This window comes from Globicephala melas, chromosome 12 (genome assembly GCF_963455315.2).
Source record: "Globicephala melas chromosome 12, mGloMel1.2, whole genome shotgun sequence".
In the NCBI taxonomy this organism is placed as follows: Eukaryota; Metazoa; Chordata; class Mammalia; order Artiodactyla; family Delphinidae; genus Globicephala; species Globicephala melas.
The window spans coordinates 65,582,456-65,597,473 of record NC_083325.1 but is presented as its reverse complement, the minus strand read 5'-3'; the positions used below and the strand labels follow the sequence as shown (position 1 = coordinate 65,597,473).

Genomic DNA, 15,018 nt, shown 5'->3' with positions numbered 1-15,018 from the left:
TCTCCAGGTCACATTTTTCCCCTGAGCCTTAATGTCCCCGTGCATAACAAGGGGTAATGATACCCATCGCATGACCTTGTGAGATCCACAGATGGTAATGGAAACACAGACATCAGCTCTGGGTCTGGATCACAGTGAGCTCCCTTCTTTCCTCTTTATCTGCCATCCAGGGTCACCCTGTTAAACAACCCCAGGGTAATCTACATGAATGGCCTTCCTTGCAGTTGTGCAGTACCCAGCCTATGCAGCTGTATGTGGCAGCCCTGCTCCTAGGGAGTCCTGCCTTCCTCAGCTTCTGTTCCATTTCATTCTTTTCCTATCCCTCTGCCTTTTCTCCTGACTTTATCTTTGGACCTCAGTGGCTGCTCTACTGCAAACTGGGGGCTTGTTCTTCTTGCCCACCCTTCCTATTGCCTCCCACCCCATACCGACTACCACCAGGTCTCACCCCACCTCTGGGAGAAGTGATAGCCCTGTGTGTATCTAGGCAGACCAGTTTGTTCTCTGCCCTCCTGATTCTAGACTATAAATGCAGTTGCTGGCAAAAGTAGCCTGTGATAAAAACAAGAGCTGAGAGCTGGGCCGCCAGTCCTGCATCATCTGCCTGGGGCAGTGCTGACCCCAGCACTCCACAGAGACCAGGAAAGTTGGGTGGGGGGCAGGGATCAGACACCCTCAGATATCAGGGGAACCGCAAATGAGAAAAGTTTCCAGTATGAAGACCCCCTCCTCATCTTTCACAATCAGCCGTAGAACTCAGCAGTTCAGTTTATACCTATACACATATGCACCCCCCATCTACACACATCACACCTCCCTCCACACCCCGCTCCCCACACATGCACACAAGTGTGTGCACGGAACCAAACGTGCTTCGCGTGGCTTCTCGCCCGGGGTTCTCAGAACTCTGGGTTTGGCCGCAGCACAGATTTGGTGCTTGTGGCTTTCCTCCAGCCCAGGGCCGGGCCGGGCCCCACCCCGTGGACAGTCCATGCACAGCCCTGCAGGAGGGCACCCGACCGAGGGGTGTATTAAGCCTGAAATCCAGCCCACGTTCCACTCACTGAGCCTGATGCCAGGGCATCGTTGTCACATCCACACAGAGCCACCTCTGGGCCGAGGCCTGATGTGCCACATTCTGGAAAGCCGGCTGCTCCCAGGGGGCTCCCCGGGCCTCAGGCTTCACGGGAAGGAGCAGTCAGGCCCCAGGCCACAGCTGGACGAAGTGTGGCCCCTCTGCCCGGACCTGGGGGGCTGTGTGTGTCTTGGGGGCAGAGCAGAAGCAAGGGACGTCCAGGAACCTGAGCCCGGGAAGTCCCAGGCCCACAGTTGTCTCTGGATGTAGATGCATTGGAGTGGGTGGGAGAGGGGCAGGGAGGCAGTTCCTGGAAGTGACAGGATGCAGCCCAGGACTCATTACTGGGAAGAAGCAAGGATGCGGCAGAGGTGGGAGGGCTCCGGAAGCCTGAGTGTCCTCACACTTGGCAACCACATTTCCTGTCTGTTTCTCAGCTAGAAATCCCCACAGGCCCCACCCTAGAAAAGCAACCCCATGGCGCGTTGCACACATCACTCCCAGCGGACCCCCTCCTGTGCAGGTGAACTCAGGAGGGCCAGAGCAGGAAAACACTTGCCCAGGTCACAAAACTGGACTGGGAATTCTGGTCTCCTGCTTCCCCGTCCGGTGGCTTTTCAGCACGTTATCATGGCCTGCCTGCCCAGGAAGAACTCAAAGAAGAGGAATGAGGGCAAACTCTCATGTACAGCTTTCCCCTGGGGGACCCCGGAGGGTCTGGGCTGGTCCTCACAGCCTCCCATCCCTGGCATCCTCACTTAGGGGCCTCTGGGGGCATCACACGCGGGGACAGAGCGGCAGAGTCCCGACTCCCTTTAAAAGGGTGCGCTGGCAACTTGTGGCCATCTGGGAGACCTGGGGTGCGTCTGCTGGGCTCCTTTTCGAGGTGACTTCTGGGAGGCAAGCAGTGTGGCCTTTGTCATCTGAACTTTTCCCACATTTTGCAAACTGATGCCTTCTAATTTCTCTTTTGCTGAAATGTCTTTATACCTTGAAAGCTTTTGGGGGCAGGATGGGACCGTTTAAGTACCCACCACAAGGAAGTGCCTGGTTGGAGGGCTCAGCCCCCTGAGCTACAGCCTTGCGGGGCTCTGAGCCGAGAAGGGAATGCAGATGGAAGTAAGGATCTGGGTCCTAGGCCCGAGTTTGCCACCACCTGGCTGTGTGAGCTTGGGTGAGCCCCTTAACCTCTCTGTTCCCTCTCCCTTCCCTGTGTGTGCCTGTGTACCTCCTGGCACATGGAGCACTGTGAGGATCGAATGAGATCGTGTGGCTGAAAATACAAAGAAATGTGCTGCCTTGTCAGCACCCTTGCATTGCCTTTCTTTGTTTTTTTTTTTTGGCTGTGTCGGATCTTTGTTGCTGCCTGCGGGCTTTCTCTAGTTGCAGCGAGCGGGGGCTACTCTTTGTTGCAGTGCGCTGGGTTCTCTTGTTGCAGAGCACGGGCTCTAGGTGCACGGGCTGCAGTAGTTGTGGCATGCGGGCTCAGTAGTTGTGGCTCGCGGGCTCAGAGCACAGGCTCAGTAGTTGTGGCGCATGGGCTTAGTTGCTCCGCGACATGTGGGATCTTCCCAGACCAGAGCTTGAACCCATGTCCCCTGCTTTGGCAGGTGGATTCTTAACCACTGCGCCACCAGGGAAGCCCCTGCACTGCCTTTCAGGCTGTGAAGGAAGCTGGTTGATGACTAAGGAGTTGCCGCACTTATTGTGTTTGTCTCATTGATATCCTCTTGCCTGGCATTACTTAGAAGTGCTTTCCTTCCATTCCACTGGAGCCTGGGGTCAGTGGGGAGAGCCCTAGCTCCCTGCAGGCTGCCCAGTCTCTGCTCCAGGTACCTGCACACCAGATCTTCCAGAGGCGGCAGACTTGCTACCCGCAATTCCAGGACAGCCAGCTTCGCCATCTGTCTCCTGGAGCCTGAATCTCCCACCACCCACTAGTCCATACCTTATGAGCCCTTGGGCTGCTGCAGGTGCTCAAGAGCTCCTATTCTGGGGCTCAGAGCCGTTCCCAGGACCAGTGAGGGAAAGGGGGCCTATCACCCTAGACGTCAGGGCAGAGACTCCAGACTGAGTCTAGGCCCTCCCTCCGCTATCTTGTTGCCATGGTTCTACCGTTGACCCCTCATCAGTCAGTCGTTTTTATTCCCATTTTCAGCTGAAAAAACTGAGGTTCAGACTTGCCTAAGGCCACACAGAGAATAAATGGGAGAGCCAACCCATTCCCTTTTCCTTAATAGGTCCCGTCTGTGCCTTTCAGATGCTCCCATTCTTGGATACCCATAAGCCCAGTCTACAGAAATAATTAAATACCCAGCCTGGAGCCTGCTAGGCTCTGAATAGCCAGGATCGGGGAGGCTGAGCTTCAGAGGAAGCCCACAAAGTCATTGCTTGATTCTCATTTCCTCACAGCCACACCTGGGGAGAAAGCTTCCAGCATTACCCAGTTGGTAATTGGATAGCCAGCCTTTCCAGAGATACAAAATTTGCAAAAGTGGGAGGGTGAATAGGAGGCCTCTGTGCTTCTGAAATCCTAGCAAGGTTCGCAGAAGCCATCTGCCTGTTCTCAGGAAGGAGCTGGCTTCAGATAGGCAGCCCAGGGCATTAAAGACAGCAGTCCCCAGCCTTCCTTCCCCCTGTCCTGCAAGAGCTTCCTTGTTTCTAATCTCCATCCATCCTGCTGTACTCCCCACCCTCATACCTTCAGTCTTAGAAGCAGGGAATTGTGAACTGAGAAAGGAAACTCAGAGATCTTCCAGTCCAACTCTGTGGATTAACAGGCAAAGAGACCAAGGACCAGAGAAGGGAGGCTACTTGCCCAAGGACACACAGCAAATTAATAGCTGAGCAGAAACTAGAGGTGGGCTTGCCCGGGCCAGTGCTCCTCGGGTGACCCCCTTCAGAGCACACCCAAGTCATGGAAACTGGTGCCTGGAAGGAGCTCTTTATAAAGGGGCAGAGCCATAGGAACAGCCAGGGTCACAGGCAAGCAGTCTCACCTGCATCCTCTTTGATTGGATCCTCACAGCCGCCCTCTGGCAGGGTCTGGTGGGTTCCAATTCAGAGAGCAGAAAACTGAGGCCCAGAGATGACCTGTTCACTGTCCCTGGGATGCAAAAGGCAGAACAGGGCTGACATTTCAGGTCTGTTCAGCAAATGCTGATAGAGCACCTACTGTGTGGGGGGCACCATGCTGGGCACAGAGGAAGCTGGGAAGGATGAGCAGCCCCTGCCCCGCCCAGCTCCCTGTGCGGTGGGGGGAGGATAAATTCCTGGGTGAGCAGAGAGGCAAGGGCCTGCCTGAGGGGCACCTGAGCCAGCCGTGAGGACAGGAACGGACATGGGCCGGCCTATTCCGGCAGCACTGACCTGCTGCTGTCACTCTCCCGCCCCACCCCAAGCGGGGGCTGGTCCGCTTTTGCAGCTGAGGCTCCTCTTGCATGGCTGCTGCCATCTGGGGTTGGTGAGAGCTCAGGGGCCGGAAGCCTCTTCTCTGCAGCTTCTCTGGCCCCTTCGCTTCCCCCAGCCCGTGGAGGGCTGGCTGGAGTGCTGGGCTTAGGACAGGAAGACCTGTGTTCTGGTCCTGGCCCTCCCTCTGCTCGGTCCTGGGCACATCTCACCCACTTGCTTTGAGCCCTGTCAGTAAGTGCCCAGGGCTAGCTGCTGTGGCTGCACAGCCGGCTGTGAGCTGCTGCCACCAGCTGCCTGTGACCAGTGAGCCGGTGTGCTGAGCAGTGAGGGCTGAAATCTGCTGTACGGGAGGGAGGGAGGGAAGGAGGGAGGGAGGGCGCATCGCAGCTGCCCTCCCCGTGGTCTGCACCACCACGGCCAAAACCTTGTCAGGCTAGATTTGGAAACAGGTCTCAGCAGAAGGCCAGAGGCCTCGGAGCCCCCTGCCCTCCCCAGCTACAACTGAGGGCACGCCTGCAGGTTCCAGGCGCCAAGGCAGCCAGGCCGTGACCTGTTTTCCCGGTTGGGGTGGATGGGGCCCGGGAGTGAGTTTGCCCTGATTTTCTGAGCCCTCTGCCCGCCCTGCTGCCCACGGCTCTGACGGACTGCCTTCAGAAGGTGAGAGCTGCCCTCCACCTGGCTGTGCTGAGGGAGACTAAAAATAGCCTGGAGCCAGCCCTGGAAAGGGAGGAGACGGGAGGGGAGCGGGAGGCGGGGCGGGTAGGGGCACAGGTGCAGGACCGCTGCCAGCACGGCCCGTGCAGGGCCCCCAGGGCCCCGTGGCGGGGTCCAACCCTGACCCCCACAACATGCCAGCAATTTGGCTCTCCCCTCGTCGCTGAACCTCAGGTTTCTCCTCTGGAAAGTGGGACTGTGCCTGCCTCAGAGGGTGGTGCGAAGGGGAAATGAGGTCATGATGTGAACTGAACCAGAAGCTCTGGGGTAGGCCCAGCCATCTGGGTTGTAACAGGCCTCTGGGGGATTCCGCTGTGCGCTCAAGTTGAGGACCACCGTTCCAGGCGAGCAGAGCTGCTTGTATCTAACTCAGTTGCAAAGCAGCTGCCTGATGACCTGCCCCGGTCTCTGATCCTCCTCTGTGAGGCAGGGCAGGAACTGCTGGCTTCTTCCTGTTGGCTGGGTCTCCCACTCAGTGGGGGCAATGAGCTTTGGGGCCTCAGGGTCTATGCCCCTGAAAGCCTGTGATGTTGGGACCCGGGGTCGTCGATCCCACCAGAGCCTAAGGAAGGGCTCCTACCTTCCTGCCAGAGGTGTGGCACTGGGGAGCAGCAGAAGGCCCAACACCTCCACCCTCATCCCAGTGCTGCTGTGTCTGGGCTGTGCGCCCTGGAGCAAGTCACTTTCCCTCTCTGAGCCTCACTTCCCCATGTACTGTCCTCTGTTTCATGGAAGAGGAGACTGAGGCACAGAGAGGTGAAGCTGCTTCCGCTGTTAAGGGTCAGTGAACATGAGGCTGAAGGTGCAGACTGTTGGCATGACCTCCCCCTCCAGGCCCTCCCAGATCCACTGCTACTTGGGGTTGAGCAGAGCAGGTGCTGTGGGGGTCCTGGAACCAGCCTGACCTGAAGCAGCTCAGTGCCAGATAACCAATGTGTGGCAGCCAGAGGTCTGTCCCATGCTAGGGAAGAAACCCCTTGTGGTTTTAAGAGTTGGGGATTTGGGGGCTGCAGCTGATGAATAAGGAACGAAGCGAGCTTACGAGCAGGCATGAGAAGTTGTGTGTCAGAGCCTCAGACTTCTTCCAGACCAGTGATGGGCATGGTCTGAACCATGGGACCTTGTTAAGAATTTCTGGGTCTTTATTCAAAATATATGTCCAGAGTTTCTTTTCCAGCAGGGCCCCTGGCTCCTAAATACAGTAAGCAAGGATAGGGGAGCTGGATGGTGGCTGTGTTTTATGGGGATAAGGATGTTAATAATAATAACTAGCATCTACTGAGCAGCTGCTAGGTGCTGGGCTGTGAGCATCTTTAGTGTTTAAAATTCTATGAACTAGATAGTATGCCCATTTATAGATGGAAAAACACTGACGCAGAGACATGTGGTAACTGGCTGAAGGCCAAATTGTGAAAATGTGGAGGAGCCGGATTTGAATCCAGATCTGCCTCCCAAGTCCATGTTATTTCTACTGCACCGGCTGCCTCCCCCAAAAACCCTACCCTCCGCCCCGAAGGCCCCGCCCCCTGACTCTGCTGTGTCGCAGGGTACGACTTTGCGGCAGTCCTCGAGTGGTTCGCCGAGCGGGTCGATCGCATCATCCTGCTCTTCGACGCCCACAAGCTGGACATCTCTGATGAGTTCTCAGAAGTCATCAAGGCCCTCAAGAACCACGAGGACAAGATGCGGGTGGTGCTGAACAAGGCGGACCAGATTGAGACGCAGCAGCTGATGCGGGTGTACGGGGCCCTCATGTGGTCCCTGGGGAAGATCGTGAACACCCCAGAGGTGATCCGGGTCTACATCGGCTCCTTCTGGTCCCGCCCCCTTCTCATCCCAGACAACCGGAAGCTCTTTGAGGCCGAGGAGCAGGACCTATTCAGAGACATCCAGAGTCTGCCGCGAAACGCTGCCCTGCGCAAGCTGAACGACCTCATCAAGAGGGCCAGGCTGGCCAAGGTGAGGCTACCTGGGGGGGTGGGGGGGATGGGCAGCATGGGCGGGGCCAATGGTTTGGGGTGGGGGGGGTTAGCTGCAAGAGCTGCGGGGGGAAGGGGGCAGAGCAGGAGAGTGTGGTGTCAATGATCACAAGCCCTGGCGTCAGATGGCCAGATTGGACTCAACTCCACAGTTTACTGTGCATCCCGACCCCAGCAAGGCCCTTAGTTGTGCTGTGCCTGTTTCCACATAAGTAAAATGAAAGGGTTAGAAGAATAAAGAACGGAAAAGCCCTCATCACAGTGCCTGGCATCCTCAGAAGTGCTTTGTACACGTCAGCTGTTGTTACTGTCTTCCTCATCAACGTCATCACCAGAATTTCCATCCCTGTTATGCCTTGACCTTACCCTCCCCACAATCTCACCTTTCCCTGGGATTCAGCAAAACAACGTGCGTTGCAAGCAGCGGGAGAGAAAGAGGATGGAGACAGAAATAATTTCGGAAGTAGGAGCAGGAGGGGGGGGATCAATGGGAAGAGATGGGGTGAGAGCCGCCCTAGAGGGAAGGAAAGAACTGAGGTCTCCATCTGAACGTTTCTCTCCGCCCCTGTTATTCAGGTTCATGCCTACATCATCAGCTCTCTGAAGAAGGAGATGCCCTCGATGTTCGGAAAGGACAACAAGAAGAAGGAGCTGGTGAACAACCTGGCCGAGATTTATGGCCAGATCGAGCGGGAGCACCAGATCTCACCTGGGGACTTTCCCAACCTGAAGAGGATGCAGGTAACCAGGGTCTGGGGCCCCAGGAAAGGAGCAAGCCGGCTAAGCAGCCTGAGCTTGGAGGAGGCCACCCTTGGATTCCCTGCGTGGAAACTCAACCCAGAATCAGTAGGCAGGCCGGCACATGGCCCTGGGTCTGCCCTTCCTGCTGGGCTGGCACTGGCCCAACGGGGGCCGTATCTGGGCCCAGGGAGAAACATGGAGCCCCAGCGCTCCCAGTGGGCAGCAGTGTTAGAGGATGTTCGGGGGTCTGATACCTCAAGTTCATGACCTTCCCCAGTCCTGGCCACCACAGGTTTGGAATCCCCACCACATCATGTGAAACAGGACAAGTCACCTGACATTCTCCTGACCCTGTATTGCTTAAGTTTACCACTGAGCTCCTCCTTGGGAGCAATTTGGGACATAAGCCACAGAGAAGCAGAAATCTGCCCAGGAGCTCACCATCTTTGGAGCATACCATGGGCCCCTCTCTTGGGCCAGGGTCAGTCACACATAGTTTCTTATGTGTGAAAAGTCGTCTGAGGGAGTTATTTCATCCTCCTTTTAGGATGAAACAGTCCTCTGAGGTAGGCATTTCATCCTCCTTTTACAGATGAGCAAACTGAGGTTTACAAAGGTAATTAACCTGCCTACGGTTTTAGTAATGTTTACACAGCCTGCAAGTAGAAACCCCAGGAGTGTCCAAGGTCTAAGGAAAAAACTACCACACCATACTAACTGGATCCTCTCTGACCCTCTCTCTTTTCATCTACATACTGAGGCTACAAAAATACCACCTTATATGGATACTGTGGGCGTATATCAGATAATATTGTGGGCGTATATCAGATAATACTTGCAAGGCACTTAGCATGGCCTGGCACCAACTATGCTCTTAAAATGCAGTAGCAAATTAGGTGAGATGTCACCAGTAGAGGAAGCTGCCTGATGAGCGCAAGGAACCTAGCTCTCTGCACAATTTTTGCAACTTCTCATGAGTAATTCTCATGTAATTATTTTAAAATGAAGGGCTTCCCTGGTAGCGCAGTGGTTAAGAATCCGCCTGCCAATGCAGGGGACAGGGGTTCAAGCCCCGGCCTGGGAAGATCCCACATGCCGCGGAGCAACTAAGCCCGTGCGCCACAACTACTGAGCCTGCTCTCTAGAGGCCGTGAGCCACAACTACTGAAGCCCGCGCGCCTAGAGCCCGTGCTCCGCAACAAGAGAAGCCACCATAATGAGAAGCCCGCGCACCGCAACAAAGAGTAGCCCGCGCTCCCCGCAAATAGAGAAAGCCCGCCCGCAGCAACGAAGACCCAAAGCAGCCAAAAATAAACAATAAAATAAATAAATGTATTAAAAAATAAAATATAAAAATGAAAAGTTTTTAAGAATTAGGGAATTAGGAAAAACTAGCAGCAGATGTAGTAGTAATATTGTTTTTGCTCTTGTTGCTTTTAGGGTTTCAGAATATCAGTATAGTCCCAAATACGCATTTTTAATTTCCTATCTAGTAAAATAAAAAGAAAGAAAGAATAGACATCCAAAGCATGCATTTGTTCATGTATGCATTCATTCCTATAACCACCTACCGGGAGCCAGTCACTAATTTCAGAATTGTTTCAACTTTCAGTTTCTCTTTGTATTAAGAATTTAATGATCTGTAAGCAAACATTTGGGGAAGATGACATTTGAAAGGGACCATATGACTTTTTAATGTGAGGAATTCTTTTGCAACATAAATGGTTTCACCTTCTCACTTGTTTGCCTGTCTGACGTCAGTTTCTGTTAGGGATGCTGGATCAGTATGTAAATGGCTGTCCGGTGGGGGCATATGTGTGGGCTGATGGGAGCAACCCTCACATCCTCTGGAAGATACTGGGACCCCCTAGTTGGGAGCCCACCAAACACGCTTAGATGTGGACAGGCTGGGAGAGACAGGGACCTTAGGAGGTCGTGCTGAGGGCAGGATAAAAGGCTTGTCAGCTCCACCGTCCCCCCCCAGCCCCCCCAGCCTCCCTGGTCCAGCCCTGCCCTAGAAGGGAGGTGAGAATGCCCAGGCTCACACTTGGTCTTGAAATGTAGTCGTGGGTGTTTTCTGAATTTTTCTGCAGTGAACTCAGCGTGCTTGTCCTGAGACTGTCCCCTGTGCACTGGCCTCATCCCAGTGTCCTGAGATTGCTGTGGCCAGAGCCAGGGTGGGAGCGGGAAACTCTTGTCTTATCGTTATAGAGGCAAAGGAGAAGCTGGATGCTTGAAACTCAGGACCTTTCAAAACGGCAAAGACATGCAAAGCAGAACATATTTCTTTTACTGTGTGCTGTGGGGGTCATGGGAAGTCAAGGAGGGGAGCTGTTGCCCGTGCCTACTGAGTTGGAACCCTCAGGGAGAAGCCAGTAGTCACCTTATCTTTGATAAAGGAGGCAGGAATGTACAGTGGAGAAAGGACAGCCTCTTCAATAAGTGGTGCTGGGAAAACTGGACAGCTACATGTAAAAGTATGAAATTAGATCACTCCCTAACACCATACACAAAAATAAGCTCAAAATGGATTAAAGACCTAAATGTAAGGCCAGAAACTATCAAACTCTTAGAGGAAAACATAGGCAGAACACTCTATGACATAAATCACAGCAAGATCCTTTTTGACCCACCTCCTAGAGAAATGGAAATAAAAACAAAAATAAACAAATGGGATCTAATGAAAGTTCAAAGCTTTTGCACAGCAAAGGAAACCATAAACAAGACCAAAAGACAACCCTCAGAATGGGAGAAAATATTTGCAAATGAAGCAACCGACAAAGGATTAATTTCCAAAATATACAAGCAGCTCATGCAGCTCAATAACAAAAAAACAAACAACCCAATCCAAAAATGGGCAGAAGACCTAAATAGACATTTCTCCAAAGAAGATATACAGATTGCCAACAAACACATGAAAGAATGCTCAACATCACTAATCATTAGAGAAATGTAAATCAAAACTACAATGAGGTATCACCTCACACCAGTCAGAATGGCCATCATCAAAAAATCTAGAAACAATAAATGCTGGAGAGGGTGTGGAGAAAAGGGAACACTCTTGCACTGCTGGTGGGAATGTGAATTGGTTCAGCCACTATGGAGAACAGTATGGAGGTTCCTTAAAAAACTACAAATAGAACTACCATATGACCCAGCAATCCCACTACAGGGCATATACCCAGAGAAAACCATAATTCAAAAAGAGTCATGTACCAAAATGTTCATTGCAGCTCTATTTACAATAGCCCGGAGATGGAAACAACCTAAGTGTCCATCATCGGATGAATGGATAAAGAAGATGTGACACATATATACAATGGAATATTACTCAGCCATAAAAAGAAACGAAATTGAGCTATTTGTAATGAGGTGGATAGACCTAGAGTCTGTCATACAGAGTGAAGTAAGTCAGAAAGAGAAAGACAAATACCGTAGGCTAACACATATATGTGGAATTTAAGGGAAAAAAATGTCATGAAGAACCTAGGGGTAAGACAGGAATAAAGACACAGACCTACTGGAGAACGGACTTGAGGATATGGGGAGGGGGAAGGGTGAGCTGTGACAAAGCAAGAGAGAGGCATGGACATAATATACACTACCAAACGTAAGGTAGATAGCTAGTGGGAAGCAGCCGCATAGCACAGGGATATAAGCTCCGTGCTTGGTGACCGCCTGGAGGGGTGGGATAGGGAGGGTGGGCGGGAGGGAGACGCAAGAGGGAAGAGATATGGGAACATATGTATATGTATAACTGATTCACTATGTTATAAAGTAGAAACTAACACACAATTGTAAAGCAATTATACCCCAATAAAGATGTTAAAAAAAAAAAAGAAAGAAAACTCTCTCCAGATAATCCCGAGAGCATCCTGATTAAGAACTGCTGGCTTAGGAATGACCTGTGGCTTCTACCATGATTTGTTTCTAGTTGCCTAGGCCTCCATTTTTCCTTCCCTAAATAGTGATAGCATGTGATTTCCCACTTGCAGAAGGTCACGGGGGAGTGAATGAGATAATTAACGTAGTGAAAGCACTTCCAGCGTTCTTGAGTATAACCCTTATTGAAGTAGACACCCGCATAACTCAGTCTCAGAGGGGTACAGCATTCAAGAACCACTCACTGTTCAATAGCCAAAACTAACTTAAAGAGAAATTTAATTATAGTCATCCCTCGGTAACCACAGGGGATTGGTTCCAGGACCCTCCACAGATACCGAAATCCATGGATGCTCAAGTTCCTTATATAGAAGGGTGAGGTACAGCTGGCCCTCTTGTATCCACAGATGCAGAACCCTCGGATACACAGAGCTGACTGTATTTGCTTTCTAGAACGCTGGAGGAAATCCAAATGAATCCGACCAGTAATGGTTAAATTTCCCTTCCTTCTCCAACCCCTGCAACGACTTTCTCTCTTGAAAAATCCAGCAAGAGCCAACGTGCCTTTTTTCTCCTCCTCTCATATCTTTTGTGGATCTCCTTCCATTGTCTTCTGTCCTCACCTTCTTTCTTCTCTCTCTTTCTGCAGGACCAGCTGCAGGCCCAGGACTTCAGCAAATTCCAGCCACTGAAAAGCAAGCTGCTGGAGGTGGTGGACGACATGCTGGCCCATGACATTGCCCAGCTCATGGTGCTGGTGCGCCAGGAGGAGACACAGCGGCCCGCCCAGATAGTGAAGGGCGGAGCATTTGAGGGCACTCTGCACGGCCCCTTCGGGCACGGCTATGGGGAGGGGGCTGGGGAGGGCATCGATGATGCTGAGTGGGTGGTGGCCAGGGACAAACCCATGTACGATGAGATCTTCTACACCCTGTCCCCGGTGGATGGCAAGATCACGGGCGCCAATGCCAAGAAGGAGATGGTGCGCTCCAAGCTGCCCAACAGCGTGCTGGGTAAGATCTGGAAGCTGGCCGACATCGACAAGGATGGCATGTTGGATGACGAGGAGTTCGCACTGGCTAACCACCTCATCAAGGTGAAGCTGGAGGGCCATGAGCTGCCCAACGAGCTGCCCGCCCACCTCATACCCCCGTCCAAGAGGAAAGCCACCGAGTGATGGGGGGCGGGGAGGTCCAGAGCAGGCAGGAGTTAGAGGAGATGGGAGAGGCGATCTCACACACACACACACACACACACACACACACACGTTGGGAACAGCACTGTGGATAAGGGGACAGTGATCCCTAGGTCTCCAGGTGGATCTTCGTGTGGACACATCTCCAAGTTCTCGGCGTTGCCTGAGGCACCGGAGCGCACCCAGGGTCCCGGGTATCAAGCCTAGGTCTCCATCCCTCTTTCCCTCCCCTATTCCACTGCCCAGAGACCCGCCTTCTCCCACAGAGGGGGCAGTTCACTCACCCACAGATGGCCCACCTACCTCCAGATTCCCCGGACTCAGAGCATATGGAAAAGGCTTCTCACTTAATAGACAATCCACTTTTTTTCTGTGCTTTCTCCCCCCTCTTTGGCTTCCTCATATGAAGTCTGCTCTGGGGCCAGGAGATGGGAGGGGAGGGGAGCTGCGGCAGGGAGGGGAGGGGAGGAGGGAAGGTCCTCAGCGAACCAAGCCCCAGACTTGAAGACACGTGGCCCCGAGCCCTGTTCTCTCCCAGGCTTAGGCTCTGACTGCCTTGGCAGGCCTGGCTTTGAAACCTGCTTGCGCTTCACTTCAAAGAATCCCAGAACCAGAGAGAGAAGGGAGAAACTCGGCGGGAAAGAAAGCAAAGAAACTGTTCTGTCATCCTCTGCTCTCATAGCCAGTCAAGGTGGGTTTTATTCCACAGATTCTGGGACATTCATATTTTTTCCCACCTGGCCTCTATGTATCGATGCTTGTACTCGACTCACATTTATCCAGCCTCTTCTGAGTGCCAGGAGCTGTGTTAGGCACTTTATATACATTATCCCATGTGGTCCTCACCACGCTCCGAGGAAGTATGTGTTAGTCCCTCCAATTTGCAGAGAGGAGCCTGAGACTCGAGTTCAGGTGACCCTCCCAGGGTCACAGAACTCACATGTGATAGGGCGAGGGCCACAGACGCTGCCCTCTGCTGGGATGATGTGCGGGATCCCAGCGTTTCTGGCTGATGATAGACCGCGGCAGATAAGCTGAGCACACAGCCCCCTCGTGGCCTCCCGGAGCGGGCTGGCGAGGGAGAAGGGCCAGCCAGCATCTGGTGGGCCATCAGTCTGGCCATCTGTCACAGCACAGAAGCAAACCGTGCCTTCCGGCGACGCTCCCCATGTTCCTAAAATCGCAGAAGCCCGACAGCACCAGCGGGAGAGTGGGCTGGCCTGTTGGGTGCTGTTTGCCTCTGTCTCTGCTCTGCCTCCCACCCAGTAGCCTGAATCATCCCAGCTCAAATGCAGCCACCAACTCTTACCCAGTGGGACCTCCTGCTGATTCTCTGAAGGCCAGTTTGGGAGGTCTAAGGTCGTGTTCCCTGCAGGACCCCCGGGAGTCCGCGGTGTCCTCGGCAAATCCCCACCGTTCCCGGTGCCCTACAGTCTTCCTCATGGTCTCTCCCTTGGCTTGCTTTGCAGCCACTGACTCAGTCACTTTGTATGCCATGCTCCTACTGTGATGGAAAACGAAAACAAGTATAACTTATTTTGTATCTATGTTGAGACTATATAGAGACTATTCTGTGTATCTACGATGTGCTTACTGCTGCAGTGCATTTGTCCTCAGTGTTCATGTCAATATAGCACACTTATCCTTTGGTACACGCTTGGCCGCAGAGCATCATTCCGTGGGAGGCTGAGGAGAGGAGCTGGACTCTTACTCGGGCATCTTGGGCAGAGGATCGGGGCCGCCCATAGCCAGCATCCACAAGTAGCGTCCCATTGGCCTGGTGCCTCTCCAGGCCCGTTGCCCTGGTGGAACCCCACTGACACTCTGGACGGAAGATGGTCCCCAACTCCTGGGGTTCCTTCTGCATCCGTACATTTCTCTTTCTCATGAAATGAACACCAAAGGAAAACCAAGGCAGAGAGGTCTGACCTCCTCTAACTCAAGGGCCAAGCCCAGCAAAGGGACCATTTCTCACCTCTTCGCCTTTACTTGAGCCGAAGGAGAAATGGGAAGGAGACAGC

General features: G+C 53.1%; 1 protein-coding gene across 1 annotated transcript in view; it reads left to right on the top strand.

Moving 5' to 3' along the window:
* EHD3 (EH domain containing 3) overlaps nucleotides 1-14,649 on the top strand; it is a 32,767-nt gene extending 18,118 nt beyond the window's left edge. Inside the window, exons 4-6 of the mRNA XM_030858016.3 lie at nucleotides 6,747-7,159; nucleotides 7,756-7,920; nucleotides 12,452-14,649. Of these exons, the coding sequence (XP_030713876.1) occupies nucleotides 6,747-7,159; nucleotides 7,756-7,920; nucleotides 12,452-12,979 (1,106 nt within the window). The 3' untranslated portion in view covers nucleotides 12,980-14,649. The remainder of the gene's footprint in view (nucleotides 1-6,746; nucleotides 7,160-7,755; nucleotides 7,921-12,451) is intronic.
* The last annotated feature ends 369 nt before the right edge of the window (nucleotides 14,650-15,018 follow it).